Genomic DNA, 13,539 nt, shown 5'->3' on the forward strand with positions numbered 1-13,539 from the left:
TGTCAAAAGTTCCCAAACTTTCTTAGTTCGTAGCATTCCTGGTGTTTCAGTAATTCTTTCATGGCATTGCAGGCTAACAAAAATACCTAACTGTTCCATTTATTAAATAGGTGCAAACTTATTACATATGTCTGTCCTAACAGCTTAGTGGCTACTTAAAATAATAATGCAGAAACATTTAATTTTTTTATTTTGTTCTTAATGGGATGTGCACATATTGGGCACTTTACAACGTCTCAAACCTTGCATAATCATATTTGAAACTGCAACCTGTTCGATAGTAATTTTCCCAGTCTATGTTTTATCATAGCAGCTAACAAAAACTTACCCTTACAAAGATACAACACTATCAAAAGGAAGGGAGTATAACGTAATGTTGAAGTTCTGAACTTCTTTACATGTCGTCCAATTGATGCACTGCATTGGTCTTGAAATTTTAAAATTTTCCATGATGGTGCCTCTGAGTAGTAGTGCCACTAGGGTCTACTAGGGTGCTTCAGTAACAGTTTGGGAAACGTGGACTAAGCTACCTAAAGTATTTGAAATACCTATAAAGTGTGATCTAAGATGTAAAAGCAGAGTATGAGTGAAATGGATAATTTCTGAGGGCCTGGATTAAGGAGCTGCAGAATTGAACAGGAGATAAAAACTGTGACAAATGTTTAATCTGTCCTTCTCTCCCCAGGTCACCTATAAAATGCCTACCTGTGCCTGAGAACTCAGCTCAAGCTTCTTTAAGATGACCTTCCCTTGGCAATTCAAATCTACCTATTGAACATTCTCAGAGTACTGATTTCACAGCACTAATGACAATCATATTTCATGTGTGTAGCTATTTGAATTATTCATGTCTCTCTCAGTAGAATATAAGCTGTAAGAGGTTAGGAACATATCCATAACCCAAAGTGTCTAGTATGTTATAGGAACTTAAAACACTTTGCTCTGTGAGATGAATGACTGCCCATACTGTGACAGATTAAGTTTAGCATTAATTTAGATTATTTGCCTTTATTCTAGGATAGCTATTTACAGTAGCATTCCTAAAACTCTCTTCTTTGTCTCATACTATTTAGCAGGAAAAAGGAACCCATAGGCATCCAGCTGCATCTGAACTCTCAAAAGTAAGCTCACCTCAATTTATGAAAAGGATGGTGTTCTTTGGATAATGTAGCCAAATGTTCATGGAGATTTATAGCCAAATTAAGAAAAAAAATCATGTTACTACACAAAACTACTCATAGAAATTTTAAAAATCTTAGCAAATGGCCACAGAAAACCATGTTCTATAATGATGATACAAGAAGCAGAAAGCAATAGTTTCTAGACAGTGGCAAGTTGTTTTTTTCGTGTTTTTTTCTTTTTTTGGCAAATGGCATTATACTACATCATCTGCTTTTATTGTCATGCTAAGCAAAAATATTAAGGAAAGTTCATGTTTCCACTGTTAAAATTAATTGTGGAAATTTTATTAGTATTCTATTTTAATTTTGGCTGTACAAAGATCCATCACTAAGACTATGTAACACAAAATGGGATAATATAATTTCTGGATAATGAAAATAATCCTGAAGTCAAACTTAGAAAATTAGGGTTGGAAAGTAGGACAAAATAAATTAAAGAAGGATTTACCAAACGGCTAACAAACTTAAAAGGGTAGACATTCTTAAACATCACTATATTAAGACTGGCTCATTAGGATAGCTAAGACTGGCTCGTACATTTTGTATGTTCATTTTCTGAAAAGGAGCTTTACACTACAGAATCAACAAATTAGAAGATGTTTGATAATGCATTTTTCACCCTGAAGAGATTTTATGCTAGGAGGAAATTATTCTTTTACACTTACACATTTTAGATAGGATAGCTATGAGTATTCTTATGGAAACAAAGAAATAAAAGACAAGGTCAAATAGACATGGTTGACTCTGTGCCCCTAGAATTTCTATTTCATAAAAGCCCCCAGTCCTTCTTTCCTTCAGCTGCCATAGAGACCAGCTGCTCAATGTATATTTGAATCACCTGGGATACTTTGTTAAATTCAGATTCCTTCTTAATAAGGAACACCCAAAGACTCTTCATTTCTTATAACTCCCATAAGAAGTTGTGGACCACTTTGAAAAGCGAAGCATTAGAAGAACTTTTTCTGCTATTATTTAATCTACTGTAGTCCTAATCTCCCATTAGGAGATTTGCCACTCATTCCCTCCTGCTTTTACTATCTTATAGTATCTACCATTCCTTTAGTGCTCTTTGCCTATTTTTACAGTCTTGCTCTCTCCCTCATCCAACCAACTGTTGAAGTACCACCAAATAAAAAACTAAACCAAAACAAAATTTTTAAAACGTTCACTTAACTCTTAAACCTTACCACCTGATGTTTCTCCCATTCACAAACTTTTAAAAAGAATTGTCCCCATGCAGAAACTATTTCATCTCCAGCTCAAAACTATACCCACTTCATTGTGACTTGCAGGCCCATTAACCCACCAACATAGCATTCATTAAAATCATCTATGACCCATGTTGAGAAGACAAAAATGACATTTTCAATTTTCATCTAATCTGAACCTCTCAACAGCATTCAACAATTAACTATTCCCACGTTTCTGCACATTGTCTTCCATCACACAATAGACCTCCTCTTAGTTTCTTGTCTAGTGTAGAGACCGAAAGCAAAAAAGAAAGGCCAAGTAAATTGCTAGACTTCAAAACTCAAATCGGTGTTCCTAGCTTTCCCAACTAAGAGAAGGTACAATTCCATTGGTTATGTGACAGCTCACTTTATTTTTTAACCAAAAGTTTGCTCAACCACTGTCTCTTAAGTAGGTGTAGTTAAGCTCATTATTTAACATATCTAGATATACCTGACACAGTCTAGCTACCAGTTTGCCTATGAGTAATTTGTTGTCACACCACTTTCCAGGCTGGAAACAGGTCCACAGAACACTCCCCTAGACCTCATGAAGATGGCTACCGGAGGGCGTCGTTACGTCTGACGTCATCACGTGCCGGGATGAGGGTGGGGCCCTCAAGGAAGATGGTTTGGACTCCACATGGGCGGGGGCAATCAGAACGGGGCGGGGCTACACGGGATCTGGGCGGGGCGGGGCCGGCGAGGGGTCGGGGGCTCTTCTGCTATTCGGCCGATGCGCGCGGCGGCGGGAGACGGCGTCCGGGGAGTCCTCTCGACGCTCGGTCCTGAGCGCGTGTCCAGGACGGCTGGCTCAGACCAGGGATAGCCGTGTAGTCACACGGAAGCTGGGAGTAGCCGGGACTGGTGGCTGGCGCCCCAGCGCCGCGGGCGGGAAGCACCCAGGATTGGGGAAGCCCCAGGAGCAGCACAGCGGCGCCTCCGTCACCCAAGGGGCCGCGGCGACGGTCACGGGGCGCGGCGCCAGCGTGTGCGACCCAGGCCAGGGTTCTAAACAGACGGCGCGGGCTCCCCCTCCGCCCGCGCAGCCTCACCTGCGGGCATTGGCGCACCGCCTCCGCCGGTGTAGACGGCACCTGCGCCGCCAAGCCCGCGGGTCTCCGCCCCTCATCCCCGCCTCAAGGCGCCAGGCCCGGACGGCTCACCTGGACCGGCGCGGGCTGCGGGAGTCCAGGCGCGGGGTGCGCCGCGCCTTGGCCGCCACCCGGAGAGGAGGCAGGTGGAGCGGGCGCAGCTTCGGTGACCCCGGCGCTGGCCGCAGCCGTTGTCCCAGTCGCCACCCGGTCCTGGGCACCTCACCGTCCGCACCCGGGGAGTAGCCGCTGCCGCGGGCGTCTGGGCACCATGAACAGTAGCAGCGCCAACATCACCTACGCCAGTCGGAAGCGGCGGAAGCCGGTGCAGAAAACGTGAGTGTCCAGAGCAAGTCCTCAGTGCGGGGGTTGGGCGCTCAGGCACGCGGGTGCGGAGGGCTGCCCCACCCCGCCCCCAAATCCCCGCGATCCGGGGGATTAGGTCCATTCCCGACACAGCCCATGGAGTCGAGATTTGGAGGCTGGTGGAGAGAGTGAGGACTTGTATTTTCCCGTTTTCCATTGCATTTTAAAAATTGTTCCCTCAGTCACCGCGCACCCGCACCCTGTCACATTTGCAACTCTTTTTTTTTTTTCTCTTTGGTCCTAATTTGTTGACAGCTCTGATCTGCCTTGTGGTCCTGGTGGATTAGTTAGCGTAAACCTGCTTTGAAATCCCTTTCCACTTCTATTATTCTTGTGAGTTAGGTTAGAGAACAGGCTTAATTCTCGTTGAGGTATAGAGTTTGGTAGAACGAGATGTTTTAAAGAGCTAAACGTATGCTATCTTGAAGGAAGGGACCTGAGTTGCCTCTAAAGGTATTTTTTGATCCGTAACACCTGGCTTTCTGTTGCGCTATCTTAATTACTTATTTGGCAATAATTTTGTAGCGCTCTTCGTGACCATATCGGTAAAGCAGATAGAGATGGTAGCAGGTAGGAGTGGGTGCAGTGGACAGGACAAGGTGGAGGATTTTCTTAGACACCTTTTTGGGAAACTTTCTTATCACTTTTTGGGGGCTTTAGAGTCTGTAAAGTAAAAGATTTAGAACTGCATTTTCATTCTTAGGATCTACCTCTCATTCTTTTCCTCTTTGAAAGTTTTGTCAGTGTTAATATATGGAATACAAACTTGTATTTTTTGTTTATTTTGGTTGGATATTTGTGTGATATGGCAAATATTTTTTCTCAGTAAAAAAAAAAATCCATGCTTGGGACAGATTTCCTTTTGTGAGTTGGCTATGTTCACGTGTCTGTTCCTAATTTTCATCTGAGTTAACTTGACTTCACTTACCTGCTTGACATTTTCATGAACAGTTCCCCAAACGCTTTATTAAACGTCTGCTTAGAGCAAATCAGAAGTATATACATTTTGCTTAAAACTACTTAACCATCACTACTAATACAAACCAAAAAAAAAAAATAACAGCTTAAATATTTAAAACCAATTATTGATTTAAAACTTTCATTCTGGAGTTTTCATTTAAGAATTTTAGTTATCATAGTTGTTCAGATCTAGACTTATGAATTGACATTAACAGATGATACTCGTCTATACCAAGGCGGTGACCAACATTTGGAAGTTTTATGGTACAGTATATCCTACTATATCCTAATATAGTCAAGTCAGCAATTTTCTGTCTTGGCAGGTTAAGAGATTGGTTTACAATACTTTTAGTTTTATGGAATAGTTTCTTAAATTAAACAATGTTTGTATAATTTGATTTTGTTCTTGATGGTTAAAATTGGGAGGCATCCTAATGTCTGTTATATGTGTTTATGAATACAGTAGTACACTTAGAGATACTATATAGAGGTGTTATGGGTTTTCTGTCAGGAAACTTGAATCTCTCTCTAATGTGTTTTTAAGATACTGGATTGAAGTTTGATGTTACAGATGGGGATAGATTTGCAAATAAAAATAACTGCCATAAATTTATATTCATTATAAAGTTGTAACATTTTTGATTTCTAGTTAGTATGTTGTGAAAGAAAGCTCTTTTCTTTTAACATATCACATTTTTCTTTTATTTGTAGAAGATGTACCTTATATGATCTTCATATTTTAATATACTTACTTAGACTTTAATATATTCATATTTAATAATTTCTTTAATATAACAAGAGCATTTTCCTCACTCAACCACATTTTATTTAGGTAATGTACATGTTTATCAAATCTTTGCTAAGCACCATGCATTACTACTAAGCATACAAATGCCGTAAATGTCACCAGCTTGTTCATAAAGCCTAGTGCTGGCATTTATGTTATCGAGTGAAAGTCTTTACGTAAATTATTTTTACATGAATGAAAAATGCTTAACTTTATAATGCAGCTAAACCAAAGTTTATCTTAGGAACGAGGCCATGAAACCTAATATTAAGTTTAATGTGAGTTTTTAGATTGAATTTCTAGTTTGTAACTGATGAGACCTAAAATATGCCAACATTAGGAAAACTTTTTGTTTTGACCTGAAAATGTTATTCATATATACTAAAATGTAATTATTCAGATATACTAAAATGTGACTCCTTAAATGATACCCATTTTATTTTACTTACAGAGAAAATATACTGTAGCATTATTATAGGATTCTTAAAAAATATGGCTATTTAAATGTACAATTTCATAAAAATTTGGAATAAAATAGATGAGATAAATGTAACCTGAACCTCTCAATCTTCAATTCATTAAGAAAAGTAAACTCCCCCTGGTGGCAGGTCTCACATTGAAAATTATCTTTATTAATAGAAAGTACATTTTAAATGTATTAAATTTAACCCCACTGAAATTATTTTGTACATAGTATACGCTCAATAAATTTTTCTTCTCTTTGGAGTAATGAAAGTAAGGAAATTTAAAGGATCTGAAGCAAACTGGTGTCTGATCCATGTTCCTGTCTTCAAGAAAATTTTAAAGATAACCTTTGGAGTAAAATTTATTATAACTTTCCTTGGAAGGTTGCTCTATAGTTAATAACCCTGCTCAAAAAAAGAACGAATATTTCCTATTTAAATCCTGTTCTTTTAATTTTATTCTGTTATTTTGTCTCATGAAGATAGTTGAAAAGCCCACTATAAAAATTAAATAGAATCTTTTTCTGTGGAGATACTTAGAATATATTTGTGTGTTTTATTAATACAGAAAAAAATTTTGTATTTCATCTTACTGTATGTATAGAAAGTTAGTACTGAGTGGTGACAAATAATAGGGGTTGAGTAAGCGACATCTACACTAAAAAAATGATAACAGCAGTAGTGGTGATCAAAAGCTGGACATCATGAAGTGTCAGAACTCAACATAACTTCTGAGCCTAAACTGATGCTTTATTGCATGATGATGCAAACTTTTACTTTATTAACATAGTAATCATATTAATAGAAAAACAATATCTTCCTTGCTTTTCTTGTTACATTGTGCATTCTAATGAAATGTCATGGACTTTGTTTTTAGAATATGCATTTAACTGAATTTTATTGCTTATGTTATATAGGACTTACTAAATATTTCATATGAAAGTATGATACCATTTTCTAAATAGCATCTAAAATAAAAGAATAGGTCTTTTCATTTATACAATTATTTCTCCATCATTTTTCTCTCAAGTAGCTTTACTTAGGTTATACATAGTGGCTGTGTATACTCTTGCACATCGGAACAAATGAAGTAAGTTATTTAGTTATAGGTAACATTAAATGGCCAAAAAAGTAAATAGTAAAGTATAAGGGGAGAACACTGGATCTAAATTTAAAAATCAGGTCTAGTTTCTATACTGTTACGGATTTGAGCAAGTTTTTGGATCAGTAAAGCAGGATAATCCCTACACTGCCATTTTCACAACTAAAACTAGCAGAACCAAAGCATTTTATAACTGTGAAGACTGCTAAAATATAATTAAACCGAATGAATCCTCTTTTCATACAATTTTAACTCAAGGGAGACGGAAGAAGAGGAGAGGGGATTGGTGTGCCCCCACTTAACAGGCACTGTATAAGGGTATATGGCACACTTTTTTGGGTGTGGGACACAACTACAAGAGGGACTCTACCTAATAAATGCAAATATTGTAACCTAGTTGTTTGTACCCTCACATTAACCTGAAATAAACTAAAAATAAAAAATAAATAACTTACATTACCAGAGGACAATTAATTCTCTCATTAAACAGAAAGAGGCAGTATATCTTCTTTACAGACATGGCTGAAATGTGCTGCTTCACTGGTGAATAAAGTTGCATAGTACATGCTTATTCACGTATTTAATTGAGACAGTTACTTAAAAATAAATACCATGCAAGTCTTTAACAACAGAACTTTTCTACTTTGGCACTTGTTTAAAACTTGACTTTTTGCATGGTGGTTTAATATAACAACTGTTGATTAGCACTTAACTCTGATTCAAATGTTGTGCAGAGTTCCTTATGTACATAATTGTACTTCATTTTTATAGTAGTACTAAGGAAAGGTAATATTGTGTAAGTTTTACAGTAGATAAGGAACTGAGATTCAGACTCACGTCAGTAAGGGAATAAATACAAAAGCAGAGTTTGGATACTGGATCCCAGGTCTTTTGACTCCAAAGCTTATCTTCTAGTTACTGCCTTCATAATGCTGCGCAGGTGAACAAATCAAGTGATATGTATGGTAGTTCCAGATCCTAGGGATTTCCTGTTATCCACTATTTCTTTTCAGATAGCATTGTGATTGAAATGAATTATCTGCCATTTCCCATACACAATTTCTCCTTGCTCATCTTCATACTTGTATTCATGTCCTTTCCTCTTAACCTTTTCTCCTGTCTTGCTGATTTGCTACCTACCTCCCACCACCACTTTTAAAACATTGTTTTTAATGGCTGCATAACACTTTATTGTATTAATATTCTATAGTTTATTTTACCATTTTCCTTTTGGGGGAAATTTTGTTATTTCCAACCATCGAATATTTTAATTAGTATTTCAGAGAACACCCTTGAGACATTTAAATTTTTGTGCACATTATTTATTTCCTTAGCAAAAATTCCTATAAGTGGATTTGAGGGGTAGAAAAATATGTATACTTTTAAGGTTGAGTCAGATATTACACTCTGGAAGATGTGTCAAATTACTCTATAAAAAAATTCCTAATTACATTTTCATCGTAATTCTGTGGACTGTGTCTGTATCCTTGCATTTTTTGCTTAAAAACATTATTTTCAGTTTCATAGGCAAAAAAAGACGAGATAGGTAGTTGAATTTATATGTTGGGGTTATGGTTATGTGTAGTATTAAAAGGATGTGCATTTGCATATTTTCTGCTTGAGGTGTCCTTTACATATTCATTTGTTTTGTCTTGTAGTTTTGAGTTTATCAGTAGTTCTTTTTGATTTTTGATTACAACATTGTGTGAGAATATATTCCTATTAAATAATACATACATATTTATAATTATAAATTACATTATTTATAATTATATGTAATTATATAAATGCATATTTATAATTAAAATTATATAATATAAATATGGTGCATCTTAAATATGGCATGTAAAGCATTATCTGTGGAGTCTTACTGTGGTGGATAAGAATGTTTGTATTCTGGGCTTTGCTTAACCTTTTTCGTCCTTCTCCAGCCTTCCAATATAATTATCTCAATTTTGGACTAAATCCACTTTAGATGATTTCTTATTTTTGACTATGTACTTAATATTTACGGCTGATCTAAATACACTGTGATTACATTTTCTTTTCTGTTCTATGCTGTTACTGTCAATTTTCTGTTTTCATATTTATTTGCATTAACCTGTTTCGTAGATTTATTTGAGACAGAGTTTGTGTTTTTGTCTCTTTTTCTTGTTTAGGTGTGATTTACTAGAATGGAGTGTAGTTGTAGAAAGCTTCATGTGCTACCTTATGAAACCAGAAGTGTTTTGCTTATATTTAAGACTGTAATAAGGATAGCACATCTCCATGAACTCTTGAGCATTTTTTTAATAGCATCTAAATTATTGAGCAATACATTATGCTTGACTTTGTCATGTTACAGGATGTATTTTTTCCTGGTAGGAAAAATGAGGCATTTAAAGATAGGACTATCTATTATTTGTCTTTAAAGCTACCAGTACTTCCTAAGGCCATGCATATAGTAGGTACTTGAGATTTACTAATTTCGCAGTTGGACACAATTTGAAATTTTCTGATAGTGTTTTAGTGATTCAGGTATAGCAAATATGTTTAACATGGGTTCCAGGGGAGATACTTTTTTTAAAAAAAAGTGTATTTGCATAGAAGAAAGGGAAGGAAAACATTCTTAATGATTCAGGCCATTGGAAATAATAGTGATTTCTAGGGCATGTTTTATTTTCTTGGTTTTCACTGCTAATGTCTTATCCTTGAAATTCTGTTATTTGTACCTCATCGTCTATTCTTTTGCATAGTGGACAGAGGGAAGGAGAAGAACGTATCATTGCTGTAGAGCTAGAGAGTGGCAGAAACATTTGGACTCACTAAAAGTGGCTATAGATAGAATTCTCAGAAGTTTTTATAAATGGTTTTTGCCTCACATAGGGAAGTAACATATCCAGCTGTATTTAGCTTCACAATGAAGTTTGACTCTACTTATAATATACATCATGTCTGTAATATTCTATTAAGCACATAGCTTATGATTGTAAACATTTGAAATTCAGATAAGCACTGAAGCTGGGGGGAGGAAATGAAGAAAGAAATGAGGTTAAGAATTGGGCTTTACGGGGTGCAGTTAGAATGGTAGGGGAATTTTATTGAGGAGTGCTTTAAATTTCCTAGCTGTTGGGTGGAGACTAGCAATATAATAGATGCCAAAAATGGGGTGTTCAAGTTCTGGGAAATATGAATGAGCAGGTGGGCATTCAGGTGCAGGAACTAGGAATTGGTAAATTGGCTGAAGTGGTGGTTATTGATTAAATCACCCCAAGAACAGAGCCAGTAGACCAAACTCATAGTGTGGGAGGTAATTTCTTGTTAGAAAATGTCGCTTTAATCTGTGGGATTACTGAAACTGTATTGCCCATGTCATTTGAGGTTTTATGATAAATATTGTATAAAACACAGTTACATTAATTTATGATTAAACAAGGTTCTTTCAGCTGTGCTTTAAATACTGGGTGCCTAACAGCCATTTTTAGATGTGAATGTTAAAAAAGCTTTAAAGACATTAGACACTCCACCAGTAGTTACAGTGTGCAAGGTTTCTAGAACAGAAGGGTGACGTGCAGCCTCCAGATCCTTGATGACACAACCATTTGGATTTATAGGTTAGGACAGAATTTTTGAGGTTAAGGTTTTAAAAAATAAGTCATTCCTTGGTTTAGTCCTTGGGTTGGCCAACATCTTATGGTCTTAATTCAGGATCTCCAGGACTCCCAAATTCAGTCTTACAGGGATTGAATTTGTATTTCAAGCATAGCATTTTATTTAAATAATGGTTGGAGGTGTACTTTTATATAGATTTAAAGATGATACAAAAGTAAAAGCACTAGCATAACCTAAGCCAAGTATAATTAATATAGGATTACTCTTTATTTTTAATTATTCTGTATATCTTCAATATGTACCAATATTTTCACAGAGTAGTTTTGAATATTTCTTATGATATCAGTGAAAAAGTGGGTCAAATGTATTTCTTTAGCTTTAACAATCTGACACTTTAAAAGCTTCAAATCTAGTGCACTTTGAATTGCTGAGTGTAGTGGGTGCTACTCAGCCTGACCTTACTTAATTCCACTGTACTTTTGCCTTCTGTGACCTCCAAAATATTTTACCCTGGTTCTTTTCTTGTGTGTCTTATAATTTCTCCTCTGATGTCTTCACCCATGCCTCCTCCCCAACCCTGTGCCTAAATATTGGTATCACCGACGTCTGTTGAAGCCATTTTTCTTCTTGTTCAGTATGCTTCCCTTAAGTAAATATAGTTGTTTTTCTAAGCTACAGATCACAGAGTCATTTGCAACCCCTCCTCACTAACTGTGGTCTTCCCCTTATTTCCTTTGTACCAAGTCATTTTAGTTCAGCGAACATTTGAGTCTGGCTTAAATTCCTCTTCAGGTCAGTCCTTACCATCTTCACCATTACTGTCTTTGGTCAGATTCAATCATTTCCTTTCTGAACAATTTTAGTCAGCAAACATAAATCGAGAATTAAGTACTATGCTGGGCACCAAAGGTAGAAAACTGATTAAGGTTGCATAGGAATAAGAGCCATAAACAAATAAGTTTATGTACTTCGGTTACTTAACACTTGTCTTACAGAAATTTGATCTCATGCTGAATATGTCTTAAGGTACGTAGTAATACATGAGCATGTGGACAATTCTGCAAACTTACAGTCTGGTGCAGGGTTGTATGCTACCAAGAGCCAGCATGGCATAAGCAGCAGTGTTGCATGGAGAGATACCTTTACCTTACTGTTCTGCCTGCCATTCAGCTTGTCTGTCTTCAATGTTTGTGTTTCTCTCTTCTCTCCAGTGTTTCGTAATCATTATTGGAAAACCATCAAGAGTGCAGGACTGGATTGTCTACACATTTTTAGTTATGTGAAGTTATTTGTGTAGCATATTTCTTAGTGGAATGGTTGTGTAAAACATTTATATAAGATACAGAAGTCGTGAGGGGCTGAGTAGCTAATCCTTTGTGTGCTAGGTCAGAGAAGAGGTTAAAAGTGACCTACTTGAGCAGGGACCTGGAGTGGGTGGAGCGGAAGGAGGTCGTATGAAAGTACCAGAGTGCATGTCAGTAGCTGTTAAGTTCTTATTCTTAGCCCTGATGTATACTAGACAACGGAGACTGGCTAGAGGAAAGGAAGACAGAGGGGTAGATAGAGGCTGGAAAGATCATGTGGGCTACGCTCAAGGTAACAGGGACAGTCCAGAGCTACTCAAGGATTTTAATCAGATTAATGACATGGTCAGACTTATATTTTAGAAAGAAGTTCCTAAGTGGCAGACATTTCAACTTTAGCGTGCCCTGTTCTGCTTTCTATATTCTCTGTCCCCAAAGTCAGGTAAAACACTCACTGATGTTCAAATTCCAGCTCACTGCTTAACATGACTCCCAGATACCAAAGTCCAGTTTTCTGCCATTACTTTGAAGAAATACGCTATTTCCTTTGTCTTGACACCCACATGGCTCGCTCCTTTAGTTTCATCCATGTCTGTGCTGAAACATCACATCAGAGACCTTCTCCTGCCTATCAAAGCTAGCGTTTCCATCTCTCCTTAGTTTCTTACCTGACTTCATTTTTCTTTTTAGTACTTACCAGCCCCAAAAGTTATTTGTTTATTCATTTATTTCTGTATCCTCTAGCTGAAATACAAACTCCCTGAGAAAGGAGTTTTCATATATTTTGTTAACCTCGCAGTGCTATGCTCCTGGCACATGATAGGTGTTCAGTAGTTTTATCTATTTATTAATTTTTTTGAGACAGAGTCTCACTGTGTCACCCTGGTTAGACTGTTGTGGTGTCATAGCTCATAGCAACCTCAAACTCTTGGGCTTAAGCTATTCTCTTGGCTCATCCTCCCAAGTAGCTGGGACTACAGGCGCCCGCCACAACGCCCAGCTATTTTTTTTTGTTGCAGTTGTTTAGTTGACCCTATGTGGCCGGCACTGTAACCACAGTGCTGTGGGTGCTGAGCCTGTTCAGTAGTTTTAGTGTGGCCCCGACTTTCTTTCCTTTTCTCCTCTCTTTTGCCCTGCACTTCGCAGCTCAGCCTGGGTTCTTCTCACAGTTCACCATTCCTCACTTCTGCCTCCTTATGACATTCTGTTCATCTGTCAGGGTCTCTTAGACACCATCTTTCCTATCAAATCTTTCTTCAAGCAGTTGCTCCTCCTGTTATACTTACTCCCATAATGCTTTTTGACTATAAAGTGGAAGAGTGTTTCCCTGGGATGTCCAGGCCATGATAAGTGCAAACAAATATTTGATAACAAGTTACTGATTGACTAGTAGAGATTTCTATAATGAGTTGCAGAGAAGCATTCTAGGGAAAACTTGAAATTCACTTGGAGAAATACAGT

The 13,539-nt window shown here is 37.3% G+C and overlaps 1 protein-coding gene across 1 annotated transcript in view; it reads left to right on the top strand.

Moving 5' to 3' along the window:
* Positions 1-3,150: 3,150 nt before the first annotated feature.
* AHR (aryl hydrocarbon receptor) overlaps positions 3,151-13,539 on the top strand; it is a 49,198-nt gene continuing 38,809 nt past the window's right edge. The window contains exon 1 of the mRNA XM_003788481.3: positions 3,151-3,840. Coding sequence (XP_003788529.1) covers positions 3,776-3,840 — 65 coding nt within the window. The 5' untranslated portion in view covers positions 3,151-3,775. The remainder of the gene's footprint in view (positions 3,841-13,539) is intronic.

Source organism: Otolemur garnettii, unplaced genomic scaffold (assembly GCF_000181295.1).
Source record: "Otolemur garnettii isolate 467f Iridium unplaced genomic scaffold, OtoGar3 scaffold00028, whole genome shotgun sequence".
NCBI lineage: Eukaryota > Metazoa > Chordata > Mammalia > Primates > Galagidae > Otolemur > Otolemur garnettii.